General features: G+C 38.6%; 1 protein-coding gene across 1 annotated transcript; it reads left to right on the forward strand.

Moving 5' to 3' along the window:
- Positions 1-14,109: 14,109 nt before the first annotated feature.
- Positions 14,110-23,944, forward strand: LOC130635665 (UBX domain-containing protein 7-like). Its single transcript, XM_057445077.1, has 13 exons — positions 14,110-14,424; positions 16,624-16,688; positions 16,886-16,969; positions 17,583-17,695; positions 19,918-20,064; positions 20,152-20,242; positions 20,411-20,476; positions 21,743-21,822; positions 22,277-22,460; positions 22,536-22,585; positions 23,044-23,134; positions 23,206-23,276; positions 23,595-23,944. Exons 1-13 carry the CDS (start codon positions 14,147-14,149, stop codon positions 23,751-23,753), a joined length of 1,479 nt encoding a protein of 492 aa, XP_057301060.1. The 5' UTR covers positions 14,110-14,146; the 3' UTR covers positions 23,754-23,944.
- The last annotated feature ends 298 nt before the right edge of the window (positions 23,945-24,242 follow it).

Raw genomic sequence — 24,242 nt, forward strand, 5'->3', positions numbered from 1 at the left:
CTATGAGGATACTGTAAAAACTTAGGACAAATGTTCACTGCATAGCTAGCTAGCGATTATGATATATTACCATATCGAACTTTCTATCAAGAGCATAAAACAACATAAAACATGATGGCAAGCATCGCTTCACTTTCGATTTTGCTCCCAAGCGAAATTCACGTGATCTACGACGGAAAAAAACTGGGTTATCGGAGCAGAATGACGCGTGTACCGGCCTATTTATTAAAAAAACTTCCCCTAGGGTTAAATTGGGAATGGGAAAACAAAAGAGACCATTATACAACAGAATTTAAGTTTGCATTTCACGAAGCAATATTTACATTTTTTTCATCCTCGAGGTTATCATGCTTACTGCGAAGTAATGATAACTTGCCACATTCTCGTCCCCAGTCAGAGAGCTCTTTGAGATTAAAACCTCATCTCAAAGAGCTCTGGGGTTGAGAATGAACTAGCTCGTCTCCAGGGTTTTTTGTTTTAAACCCTGGAGTAGTAGTAGGGAGTGATTATAATCAGGTTTTCGCTCCTTCCACACCTTTACCCCCAAAAACCCCGCTTTCACCATTTCCGCCACCACCTCCATCCCAAAACAAGTAAAAACTAAATCATATGCTGATATCAACAAAAATAATATATACTACTAATAACCAACACAAAATAATATTAAATGTAAGATACATGACGTCATCAAAGCATACGTGAAATCATAATAATACAGAATATAAGCTATAAATAAGGGAAATTCCCTAAATGCCAATAACCAGAGTTCTATCAAATAAATGACTGTATTGCAACGAATGCGGAATTGATCTTGGTCAATATGACAGATGCGATAAGTGTGGACGGAGGTTCCTCGTATGTGAAAAAATGTTATGTTGGCAACATTACATGATGTACATCACCTACAACGGTGGGTGGTGTATTTGTAAAAATTCTTAGTTGGGCCCTGGTTATTATAATAAAGGATGTTCAATTTCTATAACAACTCCGTAGAGACAAGGAATTTTTACAGCGAGGCAACAGTACTTTATATTAACGATGTTCAAATTGAGAACATAGTACTTAGTGATCCCATTAAAGCCAACAAAGGTAAGGATGAGCGATTTGTCATTGGTTATAAACATAACAACAAGATATCATCACTATTGATCATAACACCGAGAGGCGTATATAGCAATGGTGCATCCAGATACATTGATGGCTCGTCACTCACAATGTCATTTGATATGTATCATCATTCTGAGAGGATTGAAAAATATCAGAGTATTCTGGCTAGGATTGAGAAACTATATGGTAGCAAATGCACGACCTCAACTATTAAAAATGGTAGATATATTAGTACCAAGGTCAAGGAATGGGATAGCAAAGTAACCACTGATTTTTATGATGCTATAGTACCTGAAAAGCAGCCGTGTAAATGTACGGCTATCATCAAGCTATCCAGCATTTATCGACAGGGATCTAAAAATTATATGCAGGTCCTTTTGGAGGAGTGTAAATATAAGCCTGTTCAACAACCCTTAAGGACACGACATACGTTGTGGTGTAATAAACATGAACGATTTGAAAAGAGAGGCAAAGTCGTTGGGTATTAAGGTATTCAACCCTCAGAAGAGCTGATCTTCTTGCTGCGATTTATAAGGTAAAATATAAAGATATTGCAACACAAACCCTTGGGCCTCATTGCAAGCCATGTCTAGAAATCACAGCTATGAAAATACTCGATGAGTACATCAGAGGCTTGGAAACAAAACAGAAACGAACCATTATATATGAAGGTGACCTAATGATTAATGCCAGTACCGGTGAAGTTGTGGGTACCATCTAATGTATTGTTAATATACATTAGATTATGAATATTCTGGCGGTTTGTCTAGGTAGCGCTTGCATATTGCGCAGATTGCAAGTTTTTTAACAACTCAGCCCTCGCCTCGTCGCGACCTTTTGCTAGTAATTGCTGCCTTTCTTGTTCATTAATCGTCTCAACGATTTTCTTAGTGCGTTGTCGGATCTGTTCCTTTAATAGGAGATATTTTTGCTTCTCTTGCATTATTAGACTGAATTCATAATCACTTATCACTCCATTCTCAATCGCCCGTGATATCAAATCAACTATTGAATTCAGCTTAGTCTCTGCAAGGAGTCTTATTGAGTCGTGTTTTTTACGTTTATAGTTCAATTTCTTCCCACCTTGTTTTAAAGCTGTTTGTCCTAATACCATCTAATACCGGCTATGGAGATACCACCCATCGCTACCGCTAATGGGACTCCAATACCACTCAACATGCTTGCAATACCAACACTGCTAGTGATCACACTTATTGCGAGTAATCCATGATCCATGTAGTGTATCCAGGTTCCATGCATTCCAAATTTTTTAGCGAGTTTTTCACGTTGCTTAACTTCGCTTCGCAGAAACTGTTCTATTTCCTCTATTTTCTTTAATCGATACACATGCTCCTCATTTTCTTGATCCGGTGCACTTGGCGGTAAACTAAGATATAGTTCCATAACATCTGCCATTTATTCTATCAACAAGTGTATATTAATTCCAACGAACGAAACATTCTTATCGTGGTGATACTCGCCTGTCAACATGAGATCTAGGTGTTCCGTCTAGCCCTTCAAACGGAGGTATACGGGGTTATCAAAAGTCAAAGTTAATATGTCTCCCCATGTGTTCTCTTTGGTGGGAAGCATGGCCAATATCCTGGATTTTTTACCATCCAGCAAGCAATCATCCTCGTCTAGCTGAGGGCAAACAAGTCTCAGTCGCTGGTATACATCAGTTTTGTAGAATGAAGCGTAATCACCCTTCATATAATATTTTTTACTAGGATCGTAGGGTAGACCCAAGAGCTCTTGCAGTTGTCGATGAATCACCACCGTGTACCTGTCATTGACCCGGAGCCTGCATAGTCCATTTTTAAGCACAAAAAGCTGCACTTTGCCCTGTGCCTGGGTATTGACGATGGCCGCAATATCTTCAATCTTATACAGACCGTTCATGATTTCAATTCTAGTAACTGTCTGATTAGGTCCTACCTTACGGATAGTAAGCTCGTTATTGCTGTAGAGGTTCAACCATGTAGGTCGAGTGCTGATGGATTTCAGGGCTATCCTCGTAAAAAAAATCGTAGGCTTTTCGATATTAGTAATATACAGTTGTCGCATCTTTCTTTCTTTTAAAAATGGAAATGTGCAAGTTTTTAACAACAAGATCCTGATCAGTCAGGACCATTTCAAGATTGGTATCAATCCCAATATTAACGCTCTGCATGCTGTTGCCATACCAAGGAAGCAGGTACATGACATACCCCTCCCTCCACCATTCTCCGAGGAAGCTGTTGTTCACGAGGAAACTAAGGTTACCATTATCACTGTGGGGATATTGCTAATTATCACCTATATATGGATGAAACATTAAGATCTGGTAAGTTAGGTGGTTTACCAGAATAATCTACGATCTCTTCCCACTCCTTCTGTTACTTGCATACACAACAACAATACCTACAGCTCCCGCAATGGCCAAATACAGATGTCTCGTCATATATTCCACGACTTTAGCGGCTACCCGGAAGAAGAATGATACGATGGTGCCAATAATGCCCAGCAAAGCACCACCTGCCTTCCCTGCTAGATATTTAAGGAATTTTGGTTTTCAGTCTTTCCAATTGTTTTTGCACGAAACCTTTGGTACCACCACTTCCTCCTGCATCTGCTGCTTCCCCACTACCTCCCCTGAGTGCTAGGACCAAGGTGGATGTAAGTAGACCAACAGCTGATACGATACTAGCAATAGTGATCCCCTGCTCTTTAAAGAGAATGCTTAGCTTCTTACGTAGGGATATATCATCTCCAGCTATCTTCATAAGGGTCTCCTTAATCGCCTTCAGCTGACTATGGATCTTTCAGAGACCATATTCTTCTATTATCGCCTTTCGTTCATCCTTTAGCTTTTCATGATCTTCCTTGGCCTTATCGAGGTCCTTATCCCAATTTTTTTGTTGCTCCTCTGATACGTCGAACCCAGCCTTCTTCGCCCCAAGCCTCCTGATCTTGTCATTTGCATTGGAAAGCTCGCCATCGTAGTAGATCATCTTACTTTTCACATTATTTAAGTCGCCCTTGAGTCTTCTAACATAGAAATGAAGCCTCCGTCTTTCGCGTTCGTCTAATGATTCTGTAAAGGAAGTATCTTTCATAAGGCTCCTCGTGTCATCGAGCACGTTTTCGAGTAGCGGCAACATTTCGATGTCACCCGTGTTATTCGCGACGGTATCACTATTATCCATGAGATTTTGGGCTGCTGCTATACTGCCCTTGTTGGGTGTAACATAATTGGCAAAACCTAAGGCACGAATGCGATTCATCCCCAACCTTCTCCGTATCTGAACAATGCTCCTGAGCTCTCCTTTTTGTGAGCTCTACACCATCATATGTAAGCTGATTACCTTCTATTGTAAAGTCATCATAATGTCTCGCGAGTGGTTGACCGAGCTCCTCACTTAGGAGATCATAAAGATCGTCTATTTTCGATTTGACCAACTCTCCCCTTGCGTAAGCTGTGATATCTCCGCTAGACGATTGACCCTGCTCTTCTGGTGTTGGGGTGGACCCAGGAATATTCTCGGGTCGAAGGATCTCACTCTCGCTACGAAACTTCTCAGGTTCGTATGGAATGTCTTCCTCTAGCGTAAAGTCCCGGATTATTTGGCATTTTATTTCAACCCATGCATATTTCCAAAAACAGACATCTTTATTTATAGCGATAAATAAAGATGTCTGTTTTTGGAAATAAGCTAAATCCCAATAAGGAGGTAAAAACGATGTATGGCATGAAAGGAAAAAAACAAAGGGTGAAAGTATCGCATATAGCAAGCACCATAGGTCCAAATGAAGATCTCTATGTAGAGATACCCAACCTTGGTCAAAACGACGTGATTTACCCCGGCTCAATCAAGTTGCTGTTCGACCTAGAGCTGAATGGAACTAATGGCAAACGAACCATTGTCAGCAATATAGGCAAAGCTCTGGTACGGGGCTTACGGATTACGCTGAATGCTAACAAAATACAAAACATACAAAATTTTAACATACTGGCGACGTATAGGGATTTGTGGCTGCCAAAGTTTGAGCGCGACAACACACTGATCCTGGAGGGGATAAATCCTAAAGATGGGACTATCAGAGCTCTGCAAGTCAAAGCCACCGACCATGTAGGAAATGACGAAGAAAAAGCGATAGTAGCAGCGTATGGTAATACTTTCGCCATTCCCTTTGGGAGGCTTTTTGAATTGACGAGGAAGCTCCCCTTTTACCAGGCGGCATTTCATGATCGCCCACAGTTTGTCATCCATTTTGCACCGTACGGTGACGTGATAAAGGACTCTGGTACCCCGGCATCTGGAAGCACAGCGGCAAAGGCCGCGGATTCCTCCTACAAGATCAGCAATATCTGCTTAGAGTTTGATAAAGTGACAAACGAAGAATTGGCAGGTGCCATGATGTCCAGATACTCGATATACTTCAGTTTTTCACTGAAGGTACGCTTTGTTCATTGACTTTCGTAGCAGTCCTGATCACACTCTGCATGGAAGTGGGCGCCCCCTAGAAAGGCTCAGTGACAGCATAACCCTCCACATCACGAAAAAAGCCGACGGTACAGGTGATACTAGATACTATGTGCATCTCTTGATGGACGCGCAATTGAATATCCTCGACGGTCGTTTTCATTCAGTAGAATATTAAGAGCATTAAAAATTGTTTTTGTAGGCCTTGGGTCAAAATAAATAAATAAATGGCAAGCATTATGGTACTCGCTGGTGGAGCAATAATCAAAGCTCTCGCGTTCTCAGGAAGCAATTACCTATTTTTAAAATTAAGTAGCCACGGTGAAGCAAAAAGGAAGCGGCATGATTTAGCGGTGGAGAAATTACAAGCCGCTCAGGCGCAGTGGGTGCGGGATCGTCAAGCAAAAATGGACTGGTATAACCGACGTCGGGAGGAACAGCGGGAGGTAGGGCAAAGTCTCAAAGAGCTCGACGAAAATATGAGACAGTACTATATCGCAACGATCGAGAAAGCTCCAAAGCTCTCTGATTTTTACATACCCAGCAAACAGCAACAAGACGGTGAGTTGACGCTTATAATTAGCTCATTAGCCCTTTTGGGGTTCGTAGCATACAAATATATGTAATCGTTTTTGATATCTAATAAATGTCAAAGCATATCATTACTCCAGAAGAAACGGAAAAACTAAGCCATATATATTACCAACCAGAAAATCTATGGACTGGACGAAAAGCCATCAAATTGCTCGTTGAAAAATACCTCTTCGAAAAAGAAAATTATACATTGGCTTTGTCGTCAGTTGCTCTGGTTAAGGCATATCAAAGGGCCTAAGCGCATTGATTACCCGCATTTCACAGTTACAACACCTAATGAGATCCACAAGTTTGACTTGCTCTACATGCCACATGGTAAAGTATATGGCAACACCTATAAACATATACTCACGGGTATTGACGTAGCCTCACGATACAAGGTAGCGAGGCCCCTGAGAACGAAAAAGGTCCGCGAGGTAGCGGACATGCTCAAAGATATATACAAAGCCGGACCTTTGCGTTATCCGAGTATATTCCAATGTGACAACGGTAGTGAGTTTAAATCGGACGTGACAAAGTTGCTAGAATCCAAAGGTGTCGAGATCAAGCGGGCAGCCACGATGTATCACCATACGTTCACAGCGTTCGTGGAGTCGTATAATAAAGTGCTAGCGGAAAGGCTCTTGAAGCCTCAAACGCGCAAGAATTGGTCAGTGACGAAACCAGTAGTACATTAATAGGTTAAGCACCTATACAATATCGTGAAAAGACGGCTATGATAGATATAAAGCCCTCGAAAGCGATCAAGCTTAATGACGTACCCCTCGTTAAAAGCGAGGAATATCCCGATGAGAAATATCTGCCGGACGACGGGCTCTATTTGTACTTGCTGCAGCCTGGGGAAGAACATGGGGATGTAAGACGACGCGCAACGGATGCCATTTGGAGCAAAAAGATGTATAGAATCGATCATATAGTGAAAGGTACGAGGTTATTATACTACTTGGCAGATGGGCCTGATCGAAGCTTTGTGGCGGAAGAATTAATGCTAATACCAGAGGATGTAGAACTACCTCCCGAGCATGTGAGAATGGTAAATTTCTCGATTTTTGTGCCTCACAAGAGCTATAAAAACCATATTATGTCATGCTGATATCATTGGATGTCTCTCGATCATATTGGGATATATATCCCACAATGTACGGAGCTGATCGTTTAGAAATCTGCGCTGACAACGAATAATATAGTGGGGATGTAGGCCCTTTTTACCACATTCATTAGGATAGTTCTTGTCAATAATACATATCACATTACCGTATGGATAACCATTGGGAACGTACCGATCACGAAGCTCCGCATTTTCCAAGGTTCGGAGATCAAGCTGGTGTTCTCTCTCATGAAGATCCTCCTCAAGGTTTGCGATAGTTACGTCCCTATCCTTCAGGTCATCGCTGAGTATTTCCAGGGCAATATCTCTCTCTTCGACGGCTTGACGGTTTAGTTGCTCACAGATTGTTGGGAACATTGGATTGCAACAATATTTTCAGAAGCTTTTCGCTTTAGGCTGTTGGCTTCCAAATACCAACTCGTACATACCCTCCTCGTGGATGTAAATGTCGTCTTTTCTCGAGTTCGAGGGCCATTTTCTCAAGTCCCCCGTAGCGGGGGACTTGCTCAATTGATGTCCTCGATACTCGTTTTCAAGCAGGCCCAGAACTCTTTGAGTTTTACCGCACGAGGTAGGCCCTGTAAATATTGTTGTGCATGGATCTCTAACGATATCTAGCATTTATTCTTCATGTATACCTGGGGTATACATGAAACTTGTGGGGTGCTTACTTAGGTGGCATCATTGAACGCTTGTACCAGCCTTGCTTTATCGCATAGTCATCGAACAAGATCGCACCAGTCATATATCCAGCGAGCTTTAATCCATCCTCCATGTCCATTTTTGCACCTGGTCTAGAAACACCCAGCGCCTTTTTGGCACCTAATGCCAATACGATGGTATATGATACCAGTCTAACAGACTCCCATAAAGAATCTATAACCTTTTTCTGATATTCTTTACTCCTCATGCTTTATTATATGATTATCGCATATGAAAAACATCAAGGTCGGGCTTTGAAGGTTTTTGCTGAACCGCTGGTGGAAGCTGGGTACCTGCGGGTCTCTTACGGAAAAAATAGTAGGCACCTACCACGAAAATTATTATAGTGGCCAGGCTTCCACCAATGTATACTTTACTGCCCAGGGACTTGGAAGTACTTGTCTGAGGTTCCTGACCCTCCTGCAAAGTACCTTTACCCATGTTCTTTTTCAAGTCGGCCTTGTTCTTGCGATTCCATTCCGCAAGTCTCTTACCAGCAGCAACACGTCCTTCGTTTTTCTTGGTGATTACTTGGGTAGTTTTATCTTCACTCATTTATTATAGGCCGTAAGACCTGTAACAAATCACTTCTTTTTTACATTAAGAACGAGGGATAGACCCTGTTCCTCTAGGATCTCCATGGTCTCTATTATCCCCGTTAGTATGGCTTCAGGAGTGTTTAAATCTCTCTTAAAGTATCGCAGGAACTCTCTAAACGTCATGGATTCTTTCTTGGGTGGAGCTATTCCGAGCTTCCTCTCCCTCATCAGTGCAGCTAGTCTGTGACCTTGTGCAACCCTTCCCGGGTGCTTTTTGTGCACTTCAACAATTTTTTCGACGGTCTCTGTTTGTTGTTGGTTGATAATAATACTACACGCGCTGCTCATCTTTTTGTTGCTCCTCATCAATCTCTCTCTTCTCTTCAATGGACTTTGAGAGCTGGGTATGATTTATCGTGTGCGCTGCAACTGAAAAAGGCGCTAAAAATTTCCCGAATGCCGTATAGACGAGGATTCCAAGATCAGCCATGGATTCTTTTATAATAGGGTCCCCCTCTAGATCCTGGCGTATGGCCTCGGGATCATCTAAAGATACAATATTGCCGATGGCTTTAGTATACATACTTATTGCATGGGTACTGAGAGCTAAGGCAGTCTCCTGCCCTTTTTCCACCAACTTGCGTTCTGTACAGTCATTGTATATTTTCTCGATGACCTCGGGTGATGCTTTGTCCAGGAATGCCTCAGTATATTTTTTAAGCAGTAAATGTGGCTAGGTCTTTCGTATATCTTTCAATGTTTGACGTTTGTCTATTTTTTGTTCAACGGTCTCTGCTGGTGTATCTACAACATCAAAAATATCAGCTAATTCAGACATCTTTATTAATACTCGCCTATATTTCAAATAACCGAGGATGATAAAGACATAAGGTAGTAGCACTGCGATTAATAGCAATACCTCCATTTTTATTTCCAGCTTTGTGTAAAGGTAGTGTCTCACAACACCCTTAGATAAAGGTCGAACTAATTTTTAATGGCGCGGCAACCCTTCTGCGGCTGCATGTTCGTATAATGTAACCGCGCGAGTTGAGTCTCTATACTAGGTGGAACACCATTTTCTTGATATTTAACCGGCACCTTATGATCGAACTCCCATTAAACTCGGTTTCCCCAGCACATCCCATCTCTAAATTGAGCTTGGATATGCCCAATAAATGTGCAGATACCGCACCCTAGGTACTCTGTGGATTCTATCTCAGTGTCATTGTTTAGAGCAGCGCGAATCCTATTTAGAATAAGGTTATGCTGATACCCAGGAAAATCACATTCCTTGCAGTGTGATCTCTCTTTTTTATGCGGGCATTTGGTACGTTGCTTTGATGCATTATGACTATCGAAGCATTTGATACATTGTTTTGTCCGTTGTCCGTCCTCCTTAATCTTAAAATTATCAAAAGATTAAGGTTTTTTACAGTTTGAACAGCATTTAGTATCCTCCATTTTTTTTGTTGTATATACTATCAGTATATACAAACTTTGGGACAAGAGTCATCACTTATAATTCTAACGGCTTTGTATGAACACCATCCTCATGTACAACACTCTTATCATAGAACGCCGATAGACCCAGCTTATTTTGCTGATACGTCACCATCCCCTGATTATATACGCGGAAGCCCACATTTTTAGCGGTATCCAGCTCTCCCTTCAGTGCTCCCATATATCTCAACCATGTCACTTCATTCTGCCTTTTGGACATACCTTTACACGAAAACTTGGTGCCATCTTTACCTTCAACGAAATAACACTTGGCTGTTAGCGCTATCATCTTGGATCCGATGAATTCTTCTTTAAATAACCCTCCTGTTCTGCTTGAATGCTTGTCGGTAACGAGCCAATGAGCCACATCCTTATCGTACTGCTCGATTAATTCGGGATGAATAACATCACGTAGATTATCGCCAGAGATTGCAAAATAAGGACAATCGGTATCCATATACACATATTCAAAGTCTCGTCGATCTACGTATTTGTCGAGAAAATTATAGTAAAATTCTAGCATCCGCAGCTTGGCCAATTGATATACATATATACCGCATTGGTACGCCCTATTAATGGAAACGCCTTGTTTAAGCCGCCTTACTTCGTATGCCTCTCCAATCTCTTCAAGATCCTCCAAGTAAGGGCTTCTCATAGCGGCATCTACTACCTTTTCATCCTTTGTAAAAGTGGTATTGTTATGTCTCGCCAAATCCTATATCATCTTCCCGTAGAACGAGTTCCCTTTCAATTTTGCTGTATCGCCCGCAATACGTTTATCAGGGTTCTTATCAGCTTGACGACGCGCATCCGCGTTTTCTTCCGGGAACCACGCGAATGGTTTACCCCTTGAGTATTTAAGTATTGGATAGCAAGCCGTAATCTTCAACCCATGATTAAGATACCACTTGATTAGGTCTGTACACAGCAGGGTCTTCTCCGCTTTCATCACCCCTAGGAGCTTCCTAGTACCCGGAATACGTTTTCGCCTTGTCTTGTTTAAATACTCGTGCATATGCTGAGGGATTTGATTGTCAGGGATCTCCCTGACTACAAATAACGGGGACATCTCGCTGAATTTGTCGTACAGCTCGGTAGGTACTTCAATATCAACTTGGGCAAACCCGAATAGCGATCCATCAAGAATGTCTCCCACCAGATCATCTATTTTTTCAGCAGGGTCTGCCATTTTTATCAGCTTTTCTTTCCCACAAGGGAAGTCCTGCATCAAAGTACTTGGGTAGAGCATGTTCGCATCATAGCCCAGTATGGTTTTGCACTTGTTTAGCGCAGTATAAATATGTGAGCGAATACCCGTCACATCCCTCTCGTGGTACCTGCAAAATACGATCGCTGGACCACCTACCATCCCTGTTTGCAGGAGCTCATACGCCTCGTTCTTTGTACAATATTTACAATCTTTTTGAACCTCCTTGCATGCTTTGCATAAGGCTTTGGTACAACGAGCCTCACATTTATGCTTACAGGGATCACCCGGAGCATAAAGCTTTATATCCGGGTTCAACCGCAATGATTTGTTGAGTACATACCGCATCGAAACACCCGGGATGCTAACAGCATCTTTCAAAATGTCAATTTCATCCTCATAATAAGTGTTGCGGGTCTTGTCGACGGCCTCGATAAATGAGACAACGTCAGCCATATTGTATTCGGCTAACTAATCCAGCATCGTGACGCATTCTCTTTTAAAAAACTCATTTCTGAACGTCTGGTAATCTTCGGGTGATAGTGTATTTTTACCACTGAGTGTGCTATAAAACGCCTCATGATCGACTGGGCCAACATGGTTTAACTTTTCGTAGCAGGACAACCACTCGTACGGGAACACGAGCTTCTCGAGATTGCAATCCGGCGATTTGCACCATTTTTCATAACTCAAGCCTGGTGCGAGGAAATTCTTAATATCGATAAATTTGAATCTCGAGGTGGTTAGAAACATGTAATCGTTGTATTTTTTCGCCACTTTGATATTATCATCATCCGCAATTCGTTCGACAAAATACCGCTTTATCATGTTGATATCGTACTTGCCACTATTGAAACCTATCACCGTCACTTGATTTACCCATTCATGCCAAGCATTTTGAGTTTGTTCCGGGAGCATATCGAAATCATCCGGCTTGGGATATATTAGTTCGACTTCTTGGACAATCCTTATTTGTCTCTGCTCCAGTTTCTCAACAAATATTTGCACAAGCACCTTTGGATCTTCATTCATGATGAAGGTAGGATGTTCTTGTAGGCTATCGTGTATTGCTATGCTGACGGGTATATGCTTGGAGATATATGTTAAATCAGGCGTTTGCTGCTGGTTCAATGGTGCCAGGAGAGCCTCGAAATCAAAAAAGATGAAGTGGGGATATCCTCCAAATTCTTTTTTTTAATACCCTCTTAGCCTTGGGAGGGTTTTCTCACTCCCATGTAGTAACCAGGTTGTAGCCTAAATTCCGAATGTGGTCCTCTTTGAATTTGGTACGATTGAAATTATTTTTATCTGCGTTGGTTCGCTGTGGTTGACATGGGCTTCCATGCCATTTACAGCCGTGGTATTCATATACTGTTTTTGTGTGAGGATCATACCCATCTACCCTATAAACTTCCTTACTACCGTCGCGTATCACACGTTCTCCCCCATGTCCACAAAGCGCATGATGTATATGTCGGCCTGTTTGCTCTGACATGGCCTCAATCCATTGACAACCCGCGTAACTGAAACCTTTATCGCGGTAGAATACCCTCTCCGAGCTACTCTGCATCCGTTCAATCTTTTCACCTCTGTAAATAATCTTGGTCTTGATACCTTCACATTCATTCTGTTTATGTCGTGTGAGGTTCTTTGATCTGTTGAATCTTTGTGTACAAACCTCGCATTCCCAATGCTGAGTTAGTACCTCCATTTTCTTGATATAAAAACAATGACCTTCCAACATACCAATATTGATCGTGTCTAAGTATTTTTTGTGTTGGCCTTGTCCGTATACGAGTCGCCATGGGGCCTTATCGGTGTTTGTTTTTGGTTCAAAGACTTTGATATAAATTTTGAATTTTTTAGCGATGCCCTCCAAATCCACGAGCCTCGTGGCACGTACCTCTTCCCTCTTTAACTTGGGTTCCTCGTAGTATTCACGAGCCAATTTGAGAGCTGGCCTTGTGAGGAACTTTTCGCACTGCTTTCGCTCTTCCCGGTAATGAACAGCTAGGCATCTCCAAAAGCACAAGCTGTCTGTTCTCTCGTCCTTCGTGTTGGTTATTGGTATTTAATATTATTTTGTGTTGAAATCAGCAAATGATTTAGTTTTTACTTGTTTTGGGATGGAGGTGGTGGTGGAAATGGTGAAAGCGGGGTTTTTGGGGGTAAAGGTGTGAAAGGAGCGAAAACCTGATTATAATCACTCCCTACTACTTCTCCTGGAGACAAAGGGAGATAACTTGCCACAAACGACTGCGAAATAGTTAGTTTATTCGTTATCAACTTCTATACAAGTGATTTTATCGATGTAATATTTGATGATGTTTAGATGACCAAGGTCTATCGGAAAGGATTGATCTGTAAATCAAATTGTTGGAAAGAAGGAAAAAGAATTGGACCTTTCGAATGGGCATCGCTGCTTCTTGACTTTCTTAAATAAGGGCAGTTTCTTTAGTTTTGAAATTCCAGAAGCTATTTCCTGACAATATCCGAGAAACAGAAGCACGCACAATCTTTATAAACAAGGTCATTTGAATTCACCCTTGATTAAACTCCATACATTCAAAATATGATGTAATCCCCATTTTGTACGCTGAAATGGGGACCACCAAGCATCGATTCTTTGATTTAAATGCGAAACCCACAGACGTATCACCTGCAACGACACAAACATCTCATTACCACCGGCAAGATCTTTAAACATTTTTTTACGTATTTAAACATTTTTTACGGATTTAAACATTACTTTCATGCACTTCTCTCAGACACCGTTGAATACTGTTGTTGAGTTATTTCAGCGAGAAGAAGGAGGGCAGAGGTGTGCAGACCATTCTCACTATATTTAAGGCATTCCTATCACGGCTCACAATAAATTCATGTGATTTTTACATGAATACAGTCTAAAGAAAAACAAAACAAGATGGCGCGGAACAACGTGCTTGACAAAAAATTAATTGAACAATATATGAATGTTACTGGTACTGACGAAACCGTTGCCAAAAGTATGCTTGAGGCATTTGAAGGAAATTTAGAGTCAGCTATAAATATGTATCTAGAAGGTTCGCCTGCTATCAGCTCTAAAAGATATACTTCGAACCTTAAAAGCACTACTTCATCATCAGCATCAGCAGCAGTGAGCACAACATCTTCCTCCAGGACAAGCTCTTCTGCAAAAAGTGAAACTAACTTAAACGCAAGGTTAGATACTTATTTTTGTCTTTTAACAATAAAAAGCTAATTTACTATGAGGCGATCATCAAGAATATGGTTATATAACTTTTATGTTCACGTCCTTCAACTAACATGTTTTCCATAAAAGTTAATTCTTAGAAAGAAAGCAGACTTCCATTACGGAATATTCCACACTTTTGCAACAGGAAACCTTTTTTTCCAAATTCCGTGTTCACCAAGGCAGCTAAGTATAGAACAGCCAGGCAGTACAGGATCTTTCCCTGACCGAGTGACTGTCCTCCGATCGGTGTAAATCACCTGATCGAGTGAGTGCCCAACCGCCCGATCAGGAGAGACTTACCTGAATCGAGTGAGTATTTTTCTTGCTTAAAATTGTTTTTTAGAAGGGCAAGCTGCTGGCAAAAAGTGCAATATGATTTTTTTTTACATTAAGTCATTTTATCATATCTGACAGTTATGACTCACTCATTCGCGTGGTTGTGAAAAATTGTCGTCAGTGGCGACTCACTCAATCGAGTGGTTTACTCAATCGGGGGACACTTACCCGATCGGGAAGAGATCCCTTACTGTCAGAGAAACCCTCTTAATTAAGCTTTACAGCTTAGTTTAGACGTCTGCTTAATTAGGATGTATGTTATACTCTGTTAAGATGAACAAAACTTTGATCGTCGAAAACATGCATTTAACTAAATTTTAGCATCTAGCGATTTAGCTGAACAGATCCAATATTTATGTGCATATAAACATCTTCAGTATATACATTAGTTTCCTCGTAGCACCCCAGAGATCCTGACATCCTAACTAGGATGCAGTACAGCTTAAATAGACTATTGCTATGTTGAACCATACCCCATTTCGGATTGGGGCAGCCATATTTAATTTCCCTACAAGTGGAGCAATTTAGACTTTGACCTTGCTAAAATGAAGAGGCTCTTTTAAGAGATTTATAGTTTTTTGAGATAGTTTTCCTTATTTTTTACATATCAGCATTATATTTTAAGCCTCTTAAACCTTGTTTTGTAGCAAAATTATATAATGTTCCAAAACATTCAAAATCCCAGGTTTACTAAAAATTTGCGAATTACAACACGACACGAGGTCAGGGGTTTAGGATTTAATACTGGTCCCAAATGTAAACAAATACGTGCCAAGATAGGCAATAAATTCCTCAAAAAAGGCTCTTCTTTTTGACACTTCTTGTATGCTTTGTTACCGAGAACGCAGGGTTCAAAGTCCAACTTGCACCACTCCGCTAACTCCGAAAAGGCGTATTGTTTCCATATCTTTTGAACCCAGGGTGCTGGAAATATCATTCTTTTTGCAGCGGTGATTTTGCTACATGTTCTCTTCTTTGGTGATTGTGGCAGTTTTTTTCCTAAAGAAATTTTGAGTGCATAATTTTTTTTTGTCCCATGCTGAAGAGCATGACAAGTGCAACATGACAAGTGCACTAATTTATAGGTTTTTTAGTGTGAAGTGTTAAGCAAGATGCAATAGTTCTAATTTTAGAAATAAGGATTTTTCTATTGATGTTACTAATTATTACATTTTTTGATTAAATATTACCTGAAGATATTTAACTTTTTTTGCTCCTCTTCAAAAAAATACCCATGCAGTTGATTATTTTTTTCTTAACTTAAGGTCAATGAGCACAGTGCAAACAAATTCTTGTTGGTTGAGCTCAGTAGGAATAAAATCAGTTCAAAAAATCAGACTGCTTCAGTTTCTGTGGAAAAGAATTTCCAAAATCCGTCATGTCTGTCATTTAGGAATTTGTGCTCGGAAATAAAAAGAGTATTTTCTCATGCACTAACTTTTCAAAAAAATTCTTAGGAATTGTCACTTTCAAGAATAGGCGAGAACCTGTTAGTCTTTCAACATTTAGGGACCTAGTACATAAAAAATTGTTAAAAAGATTAAGTAAATATTTAAAACTGGTGATTAGCCAACATAAATGTTGATGTATTTTTAAATTAGTCTGCAATTATTTGTGGTATTTATGTGTTTAATATGCTATATAATTTATGCGGATGAGCAAAATCGGCATGCAGCCTAATTAATTAGTAAAATTTTATAACCTTGAAACGAAAAAAATGTTATCAATTTTGGTTAGAAATGTTAAAAATCTGTAATAATCCTCAAGTTGGTTGGTGCTAAGTATATTTTCATATCCTCCACCATAACATTAAAAATCATTTGTTATAGTGAGGATGATGTGAGAGCACCAATTCCACAACAACAAGCAATATTAGTTGATGACAAATATCATGGTATGTCTCTTTAGATTAAATAGTTATATTTATTATAATTTAATTACATATTTTTACCTGTTTTGGAAAAGCTTTTAGTCAAATTTGGAAAATTAACCCTCTGCTAAAAGAAACCACAGTCCTGTAGAAAGCCTACTAAAAGTACTACAGATAAATATTACTATGCTATATGAATCTTTATGTTTGCTGATATTTAGCCTTGCCATACAATCCACGTCAGCACCGTCAAGGAACAACAAACTCAATATTTGATAATTGTAGAGACTTTAAAAAAGAAACTGGTATTTATATGTTGTTATTCTTCCAAAAATGTTTTGCACCTTCTTAGTAACGTTATATTGTGATAAGGATATTATACATTGACATAGTTAAATTTTGGTGAGTAACAGGACTTATCTTATTCTACTAGGCCTTTTAGGGCTGTTCAAAATTAGGAAGGAGTGCGATACGGAGTCTTCCCCCCCCTCCTTTCCATCCCATTTTTTTGAAGTATAAGTACTAAAACTATAAATCTTTACAGGTAAGTAGTCAAATATGTCTGAAAATGGGTTATATTACTTATGACATTGTTAGAACTCCTTCTGGATGGTTAAATTTAATAATTTTATACCTATAAATGCAACAATTTGTTTTGATAATAATTTTAACGGTACAAAATCCCACAAACATGTAGTGACTTGTCCAAATAGTATACAAAAAAACTATCAAAAAATGAGGGCAGTGCCTAGTAGAAATAGTGTTTAAAAGTATTTAAAAAAAATATCGCTGTGCTGAAACCAAGCGTATTTGAAAATGAGGCTAAAAAAATAATTTTACCATGACTGCAGAAGCTTTATTTAAAGCAACCACTCTCCTTTAGGTAATGACTTAACAAAAATTGTTTTTTTTATTTAGAGGAATATTCTCAGATGCTTTCAAATAAATCATCACGTAACAGAAAAAAGAAAAGATTGCACGAACTATTTCGACCTCCAGTTGATATTTTACATGAAGGAGATTTTCAATCTGTGAGTAGCTTGAGTTTACCTCCGTGGATTAAAACAAGTTGATTTTATATGCAATCCTTTTGAAAGTTCTCTATGTATTTTAATGTATTTTATTCTTGCAATTCGTAAATCTTTATTGATGGTAAATTTGCTGCTATCAAGCATAATTATTATAACTAGTCGTTAACCCGTGGAAAAACCCACGGGTTCGCCCGTCCTTTTTATAACGCATTGCGTGCGTCTCGCTACTTGTGCAGCTAAGTTACCATTCTGCATGACAGACAGACAGACAGACAGACAGACAGACAGACAGACAGACAGACAGACAGACAGACAGACAGACAGACAGACAGACAGACAGACAGACAGACAGACAGACAGACAGACAGACAGACAGACAGACAGACAGACAGACAGACAGACAGACAGACAGACAGACAGACGTATACGGGTCTTCTAACATAGTAGATTAACTATTAGAATTTATTCAAAATGTTCAAAACGTAGCAAAAAGATTTGTTATAATGTTTTGCAAGACTGTTAATAGAACACCTCACTCCAAGCTAGTCCAAGGTGAAGACAATTTGATTAGTTCTAAGGGCAGCAAAATAATTCTTTTGGGTTGGTCAATCAACAAAATAAAAATAATTATAAAGACAATATAGGATCAGCGCACAGAAAAAAATACTAGCGTAAACATAGGGAAGACATAAAAGCCTCTTAACAAAAAAAAGATAAATAGAAGAAATGGAGAGCAATTCTCAATTCTATGTCTCATTTTTATTTCTTTGCACAATCTTTTTTTAATTTAAAAAAATAGAGTCAGTTCATCATCGTTATTCTAGGCCTAACGTCTGATGCTAGCATTGGTTAGATGGGGTATATTAATGACCATCTTACAATCTGATGATCTAGACTGTGTTAGTTTTAAACCTACCAAGTCTTTCTCAGTGTACCTCTGAACTTAAGTCCTGGTCTTTTGAGGTGCGCGATCGCGCCCCCGCACCTCCGCACGCTCCTTCAATAATGGAGCAGCGTTTTCAATCACGTGCCAAAAAGACTTTAGACACTTCAATAATACGAACCTGAAATGTGCAGAAAAAGTGCTCACGTTATTAATAATTAACTATTTTCTACTGCCACAGCAAAATATGAAAGAAAAACATGAAGGAAAAGGATGAAAGTAATAAAATGAGCTCTAGTTTGTTACTGGCTTTTTATGTTTCGAGATGAACTCATTAGGTTAGGGCATCATTAGGTTGTATATCGCAGAAGTTGCCAGTGGCATGCTTCGAAAATGCTTTTCACTGGTACAGCTTAACATGAAGCAAAACTGTACAGGAGACTCAATTGTTTGAGTCTTCGCAGAACATCTCTTCTCACAAAACCGAGGGCAGGGCTAAATTATTGCCTGCTGTGTCGTTTGGGAGACAAAACTTCTGGACTTCTTTTTAATACGATATACAATTTTTTCGATTATTATTACTAAACATATTTGATTTCTCTTTCCCCATTTAAAAAGATTTTTAAACTTTATTAAACGTGTTTTTTCTTTGGTACAGTATTACATCACGAGAACATTCGTCCGAAAGCTGTATTAAGGCAGATAGATATAGATGTGCATATTTTACATGGCTAGCCTCACAAATATCGAGGGATATAACCTGTCTATTATTTCCAGGAGGGGCCATGGCGTAGATGAAGAGTCCTAGAGTATTTAATGCTCATTTTAAGCTACGCAGACTTAATTAGTAGGGCTCGCGCTCTACTAGACAACTCCCGGCAACATCCAACGGCCCACACAGTGTGCCATCTTCCCAATTTCCCTCTCATGTCTTGGGTTAACCCGGGGCTATGGTAACACTCACTCGCCCATGTTGAATCGCTGTCAAGAGGAATCGAACCCCTGTAATAACTTACCAGGGTTCGATTGTTACCGGGGACAAAGCTGCTTTGTCCTCGGAGTTATCAAGTCTCTACACTCTCTTACCCAATTATTGGTTGGATCTAAAAAAATATTCACAACCAATTTAGATTTTTAAAAATACAACTCCTTAGACAACTTTCCAAACTCATTCATGTGAAATTAACCTGTTTTTCCTGGGAGATAAGCTTTAAGTAATTTAAAAAAGAATTTTTTTTTACATTTTACGTAGAAATCGGAGTTGGAAATGCTCTTCTGTCAAGGCTGTTTGTTGGAGGTGAAGGTGCATCAAAGTCTATTTATTTTTTCGTTTTTTTAGGCTCGTGATGCGAGTAAACACAAGAGTAAATGGTTGCTGGTGAACATTCAAAATTCAGTAGAATTTCCCTGCCAGATTCTTAATCGCGATGTGTGGTCTCATAAAATTGTGAGAGAGATTATCAACGAAAACTTCGTGCTGTGGCAAGTAGGAAACTTGTCTACTTTTTTTATTCTCACCCCAACATTGTTTCTTTAGAAGAAAAATCATGTATTCATGTTTACATTTGTTTAGCAAGCGTACGACAGTGATGCAGGTCTCCACTATTCCACTTTTTATCCTGTAAATAATCACCCACATATTTCTATAATCGATCCACGAACTGGTATGAAATGTTGTTTTTTATTTTGTAAAATAATTGCTGTTTTTTTAAGTAGAATTTTATTTTCAAAATGTCTTGTTGATTCCACGCCATAGGTTCACATTTGAATGTGAAAAATTACATAGAGTGAGGATAAATAGTTTGAAATGATATTTAAACTGTTGTGTCTAGGTGAAAGAATGGTAGTTTGGGAAAATCTTGGAATGAAACCTTCGGCAGATCAATTTGCTGAATTAGGTATGTTAGTGAAATCTTATTAATTTGTAATTAAGGCTGAAACAAGGAAGTTGAGTATTGTAGTAATGGTCTATCTTTAAATATTGTTGATTAAAAGTGATGATAAAAGTGGTAGTTGAAAATGACTTTTTATTAGGTCTTGTAATTAAGCCTTTTTGGAGCGTATTTTAAAAACAGCCACGAAATGGTATTGCAAGTGATCAGTTACTTTAAAAGAAGCTTTCGTGGATAAAAGATTTATTTATACGAAAAAACCACATGAAAACTTTCAGTCAAAATAGGATCTGAAAATTTATCATTAACTTTCAAGTTTTGTTGTTGAAGTCGCAAAACGCGGAAATTTACACCAGATATTCAGGCCACGACGTTTTGTCATTGAGGGAAACAGAACTTTGTTCACCGCTATTTTACTAAAGGTTAACGGTAAACGATTTTTTGTTGCCCCCATTTTGACATCACGGTAGCAAGGTATGAGTTGTAAATGTTGACAAAGTTCTCTATATGCGCACTCATCCTGATAGACAAAAAAAGAACACAGAATGGCTATTAGTATGAATTTATAGGTTATGAGAAAAAAATCTAGGAGGAATTCTATTTATTTCTTTAAAAAAATTACGTTCTAAAAATATATTCATGAAAAAATTTACCCCCGCGAGTTATACGAAACTCGAATCCCCGAAAATTTCTCAAAAAACTTTATCGCAAAAGTTAATTCTCCTGAAGTATATATTTATTTATTAATTAAATAAATAATTGAAAAATATTATATTTACTATATAAAAGTTCCCTAGGTGTTACCATCTCAATGACGCCATCTTTACAATAATCTATAGATGTACCAAGTTTAATGAAGTTAGCATCAATTTTCCTGAAAGAACGGGTCTATATTTTTCCCACTGGAATAAAACAGTGTTTTGTAGACTTCTAATATACGAAACCGATTTTTTGCATTCGGTCTTCAAATCTACATTGAATTGGGGCCATCATATCATTAGTAACACACAAAAAAATAAATTATATTTTAAAATTGGGAAAATGGCCTATTTTTGATATATGTGACGTTATTTATGATTCATGATGTCATCAAATTGTTATTTCACCTGGATTGAGTTTTGTATAAAGACATTTGTCAAGCTCCATAACTAAAGCATGAAGAGTTAGGGATTCATACCCCCGCCCCGCTGGTGCTACACCATCCCAACAAAGCCCGTTGTTAATAGGGTTACACGTTGCAATTAATTTTAACAAGCCGTTTTGTTTTTGCAGCTACCATGTTTTTATCTGAACATCCAAATTTAAATCAAAGCTTCGAACACGAGAGAAGAAAGCGTGAATCTAGTAATTCGGTAAGTAATAAAAAATATGATTTATCCTTTTCTTTTAAATCACTAAGGTCATTCCAGATACGTATTCTTATAACTTTTTTTAATCAATTTTAGTTGTTGATCAATATATGTGATATTTTTAATTGTTGTTAGGTTCCCAGGTTGTTATCCAGCGTTCTCAGTAGCTGTTCAACGGCTATTTCCCAACTGAGATTTATCCTGAATTTTCCAATGCACTACATCAGTTTTCCAAAATATCGGACTTAAACCCATTTCATAAAAATTAAGAAGAAATAAATTTTTTATCATTTTTCATAACATCTTAATGAAATTCCTATTTGGGATTTGCGGCCCCTATATTAAATTTCTGAGTCACATCATGAATTTAAATATGGTATTGAAAAAATTTTATGTCACGGTTTTTTTTCTCTATATTCATATTAGTTTACATTTGTGTATCTTTTTTTATATGTAGACATCTTGCATCATCGATTGCGACGAAGACGAACAACTTAACGCCGCCATAAAAGCCTCCCTACACGAGACGTCGACGTCCGAAAAAAATACCGTCTCAGCCGGCAGTGATGGCGATAGTGACGCGCTGTTCAGCGATGACGAAATTCCGCCCGATTCAAAAAAACGGAAAACGGAAAGCGAAGGTACGTAACGTCTTTAGGTGGAATTGAACTTCTGGTTTTCAGTGAATGTTGTTACCGCTTTGCTATTTTTTGTAGATTCGAAATGTACAAATGGCGAAATCACAGCTGAAGAAACTCCCTCCCTGGTATGTTAAGTAAAGTGTATTTTATTTAGCGGTTGGGCGGATGATGTATCACTAGAATTATTTCTTCATACGTAAATGTGAGGATGATGAAATGATGAATTACTACTATCCTCTAAGTGTTTCTTAAAGCGGTGTGTACGAGAAATCATTTCAATAAGGTATTCTGATTTCAAGGTATTAAAAAAACTAAAAACAACGAACAATCTGTTATCCTTTCCCGCAACCTCCGCACGCGGGTTAGGTTGTTTTCTTGGACAAAACGGTAAATCTCACAACTTGCTTTTTTTAAGAAACAGGGTTGCAAGACGTACCTTAAGTTTGTACGTGAGAAAACGAATTCAAAGGTATGTGTGCGGAGGCATTTGAAAATGCCTTGTATGTTAACATATACAAAGAGGTAACTGCCTATTATTTTGTCTCATATACGACGCTTTTGTAGAAGTTTTCCTTTTTGTTAGGAGTCTCGTCCGCCAGTTGACGAATATTTAAATGAAGACTCTAACTTGTCAGCGGTATCGTCTAAGAGTGATGCTGAAACCGCTGAAAAAGGTAACTTTAAATTATTCGGCTTGTGTTTTAGCAGCAACATTTTTTTTCTAACGTTTTCTTTTCTATGTTAGTTCGTATATTGTTACGGTTGCCGGATAATGGAAGAAAACAGATAACACTGAATTATGACAACACGTTGAAGGTAAATTTGTATTAGGTATTTGTAGGTTACTGAAGTTGCTTACAGCCTGCGTGACGCATAAGCAATTTGAGAACTCTTTTTCAGAAACTATTCCAATTTTAAAGTTTTTTCCGTACAATCGCTTATCTTCTTTTTTTTTTTAAATTATAGTCTTCAAAATGATTTTTTTGTCTTAATGAACTCGAGACATTCTGACAACACAATAGACTGAGCCACTGAATGCGCCACGTGACCTTTAAGTTGTAGTAAGCGAGGCATACTCAACACGGCCTGGTTTCTTAGTTTTACAGCTAACCTGTTTGCATTGTCTTTTTTCAGGAACTTTCGGAGGAAGTGACTCGACTTGGTTGGCCAAACAAAAAATACGAGTTAATAAAATCATTTCCACGTCAAAACATATCGGAGCTTGATTCGGAACTGACGTTGAAAAAGGCAGGCCTGCACAAACAAGAAACTCTTTTTATTCAAGATAGGTAGCAGTGGGAGACATATGACTTTGTTTTTCATTTTATATTTATTAACGGCGAAAGATATACCTTAAACGAAGATTATTGTGATATATAGTTTTGCGATTTGAAGGTGAAAAAAAATGATTTTGCGGCATAAATTATTGCGATTTTATCGACATTTTCAGACGTTTTTTTTCTAAATAAAGATGCTTTTCATTACTATCCCTTCATTTTATTGTATGAAATTTAACCAATTTAATAATGCGCGTTTCTTATTCCATTAAACTTAAAAGTGGTAAGATAAGATATAATATTGTCATATTTTTGGTTTCAAAAAGTCGTATTTTTTGTCAGATATATTTAATGATCTCTTTCAGAGATTTTTTAATAAAAGACAAAATCAATCTAATTTACAGGCTTCTCAAGGATTTTTTTGTGCATGGTTTCTCCACTAGGATTATGTTTTGGCTGACCATGTGTAGTTGATACTTAGGTATCTTAAAGACAAACATTCTAA

The sequence above is a fragment of the Hydractinia symbiolongicarpus genome, chromosome 3 (assembly GCF_029227915.1).
Source record: "Hydractinia symbiolongicarpus strain clone_291-10 chromosome 3, HSymV2.1, whole genome shotgun sequence".
Classification (NCBI taxonomy): Eukaryota; Metazoa; Cnidaria; class Hydrozoa; order Anthoathecata; family Hydractiniidae; genus Hydractinia; species Hydractinia symbiolongicarpus.

Coding starts and splice junctions, on each gene's coding strand:
- LOC130635665 (XM_057445077.1), top strand. CDS start 14,147: ATGGCGCGGAACAACGTGCTTGACAAAAAATTAATTGAACAATATATG. Junction 14,425..16,623: donor GAAACTAACTTAAACGCAAG/GTTAGATACTTA, acceptor CATTTGTTATAG/TGAGGATGATGTGAGAGCAC. Junction 22,461..22,535: donor ACGGAAAACGGAAAGCGAAG/GTACGTAACGTC, acceptor TATTTTTTGTAG/ATTCGAAATGTACAAATGGC.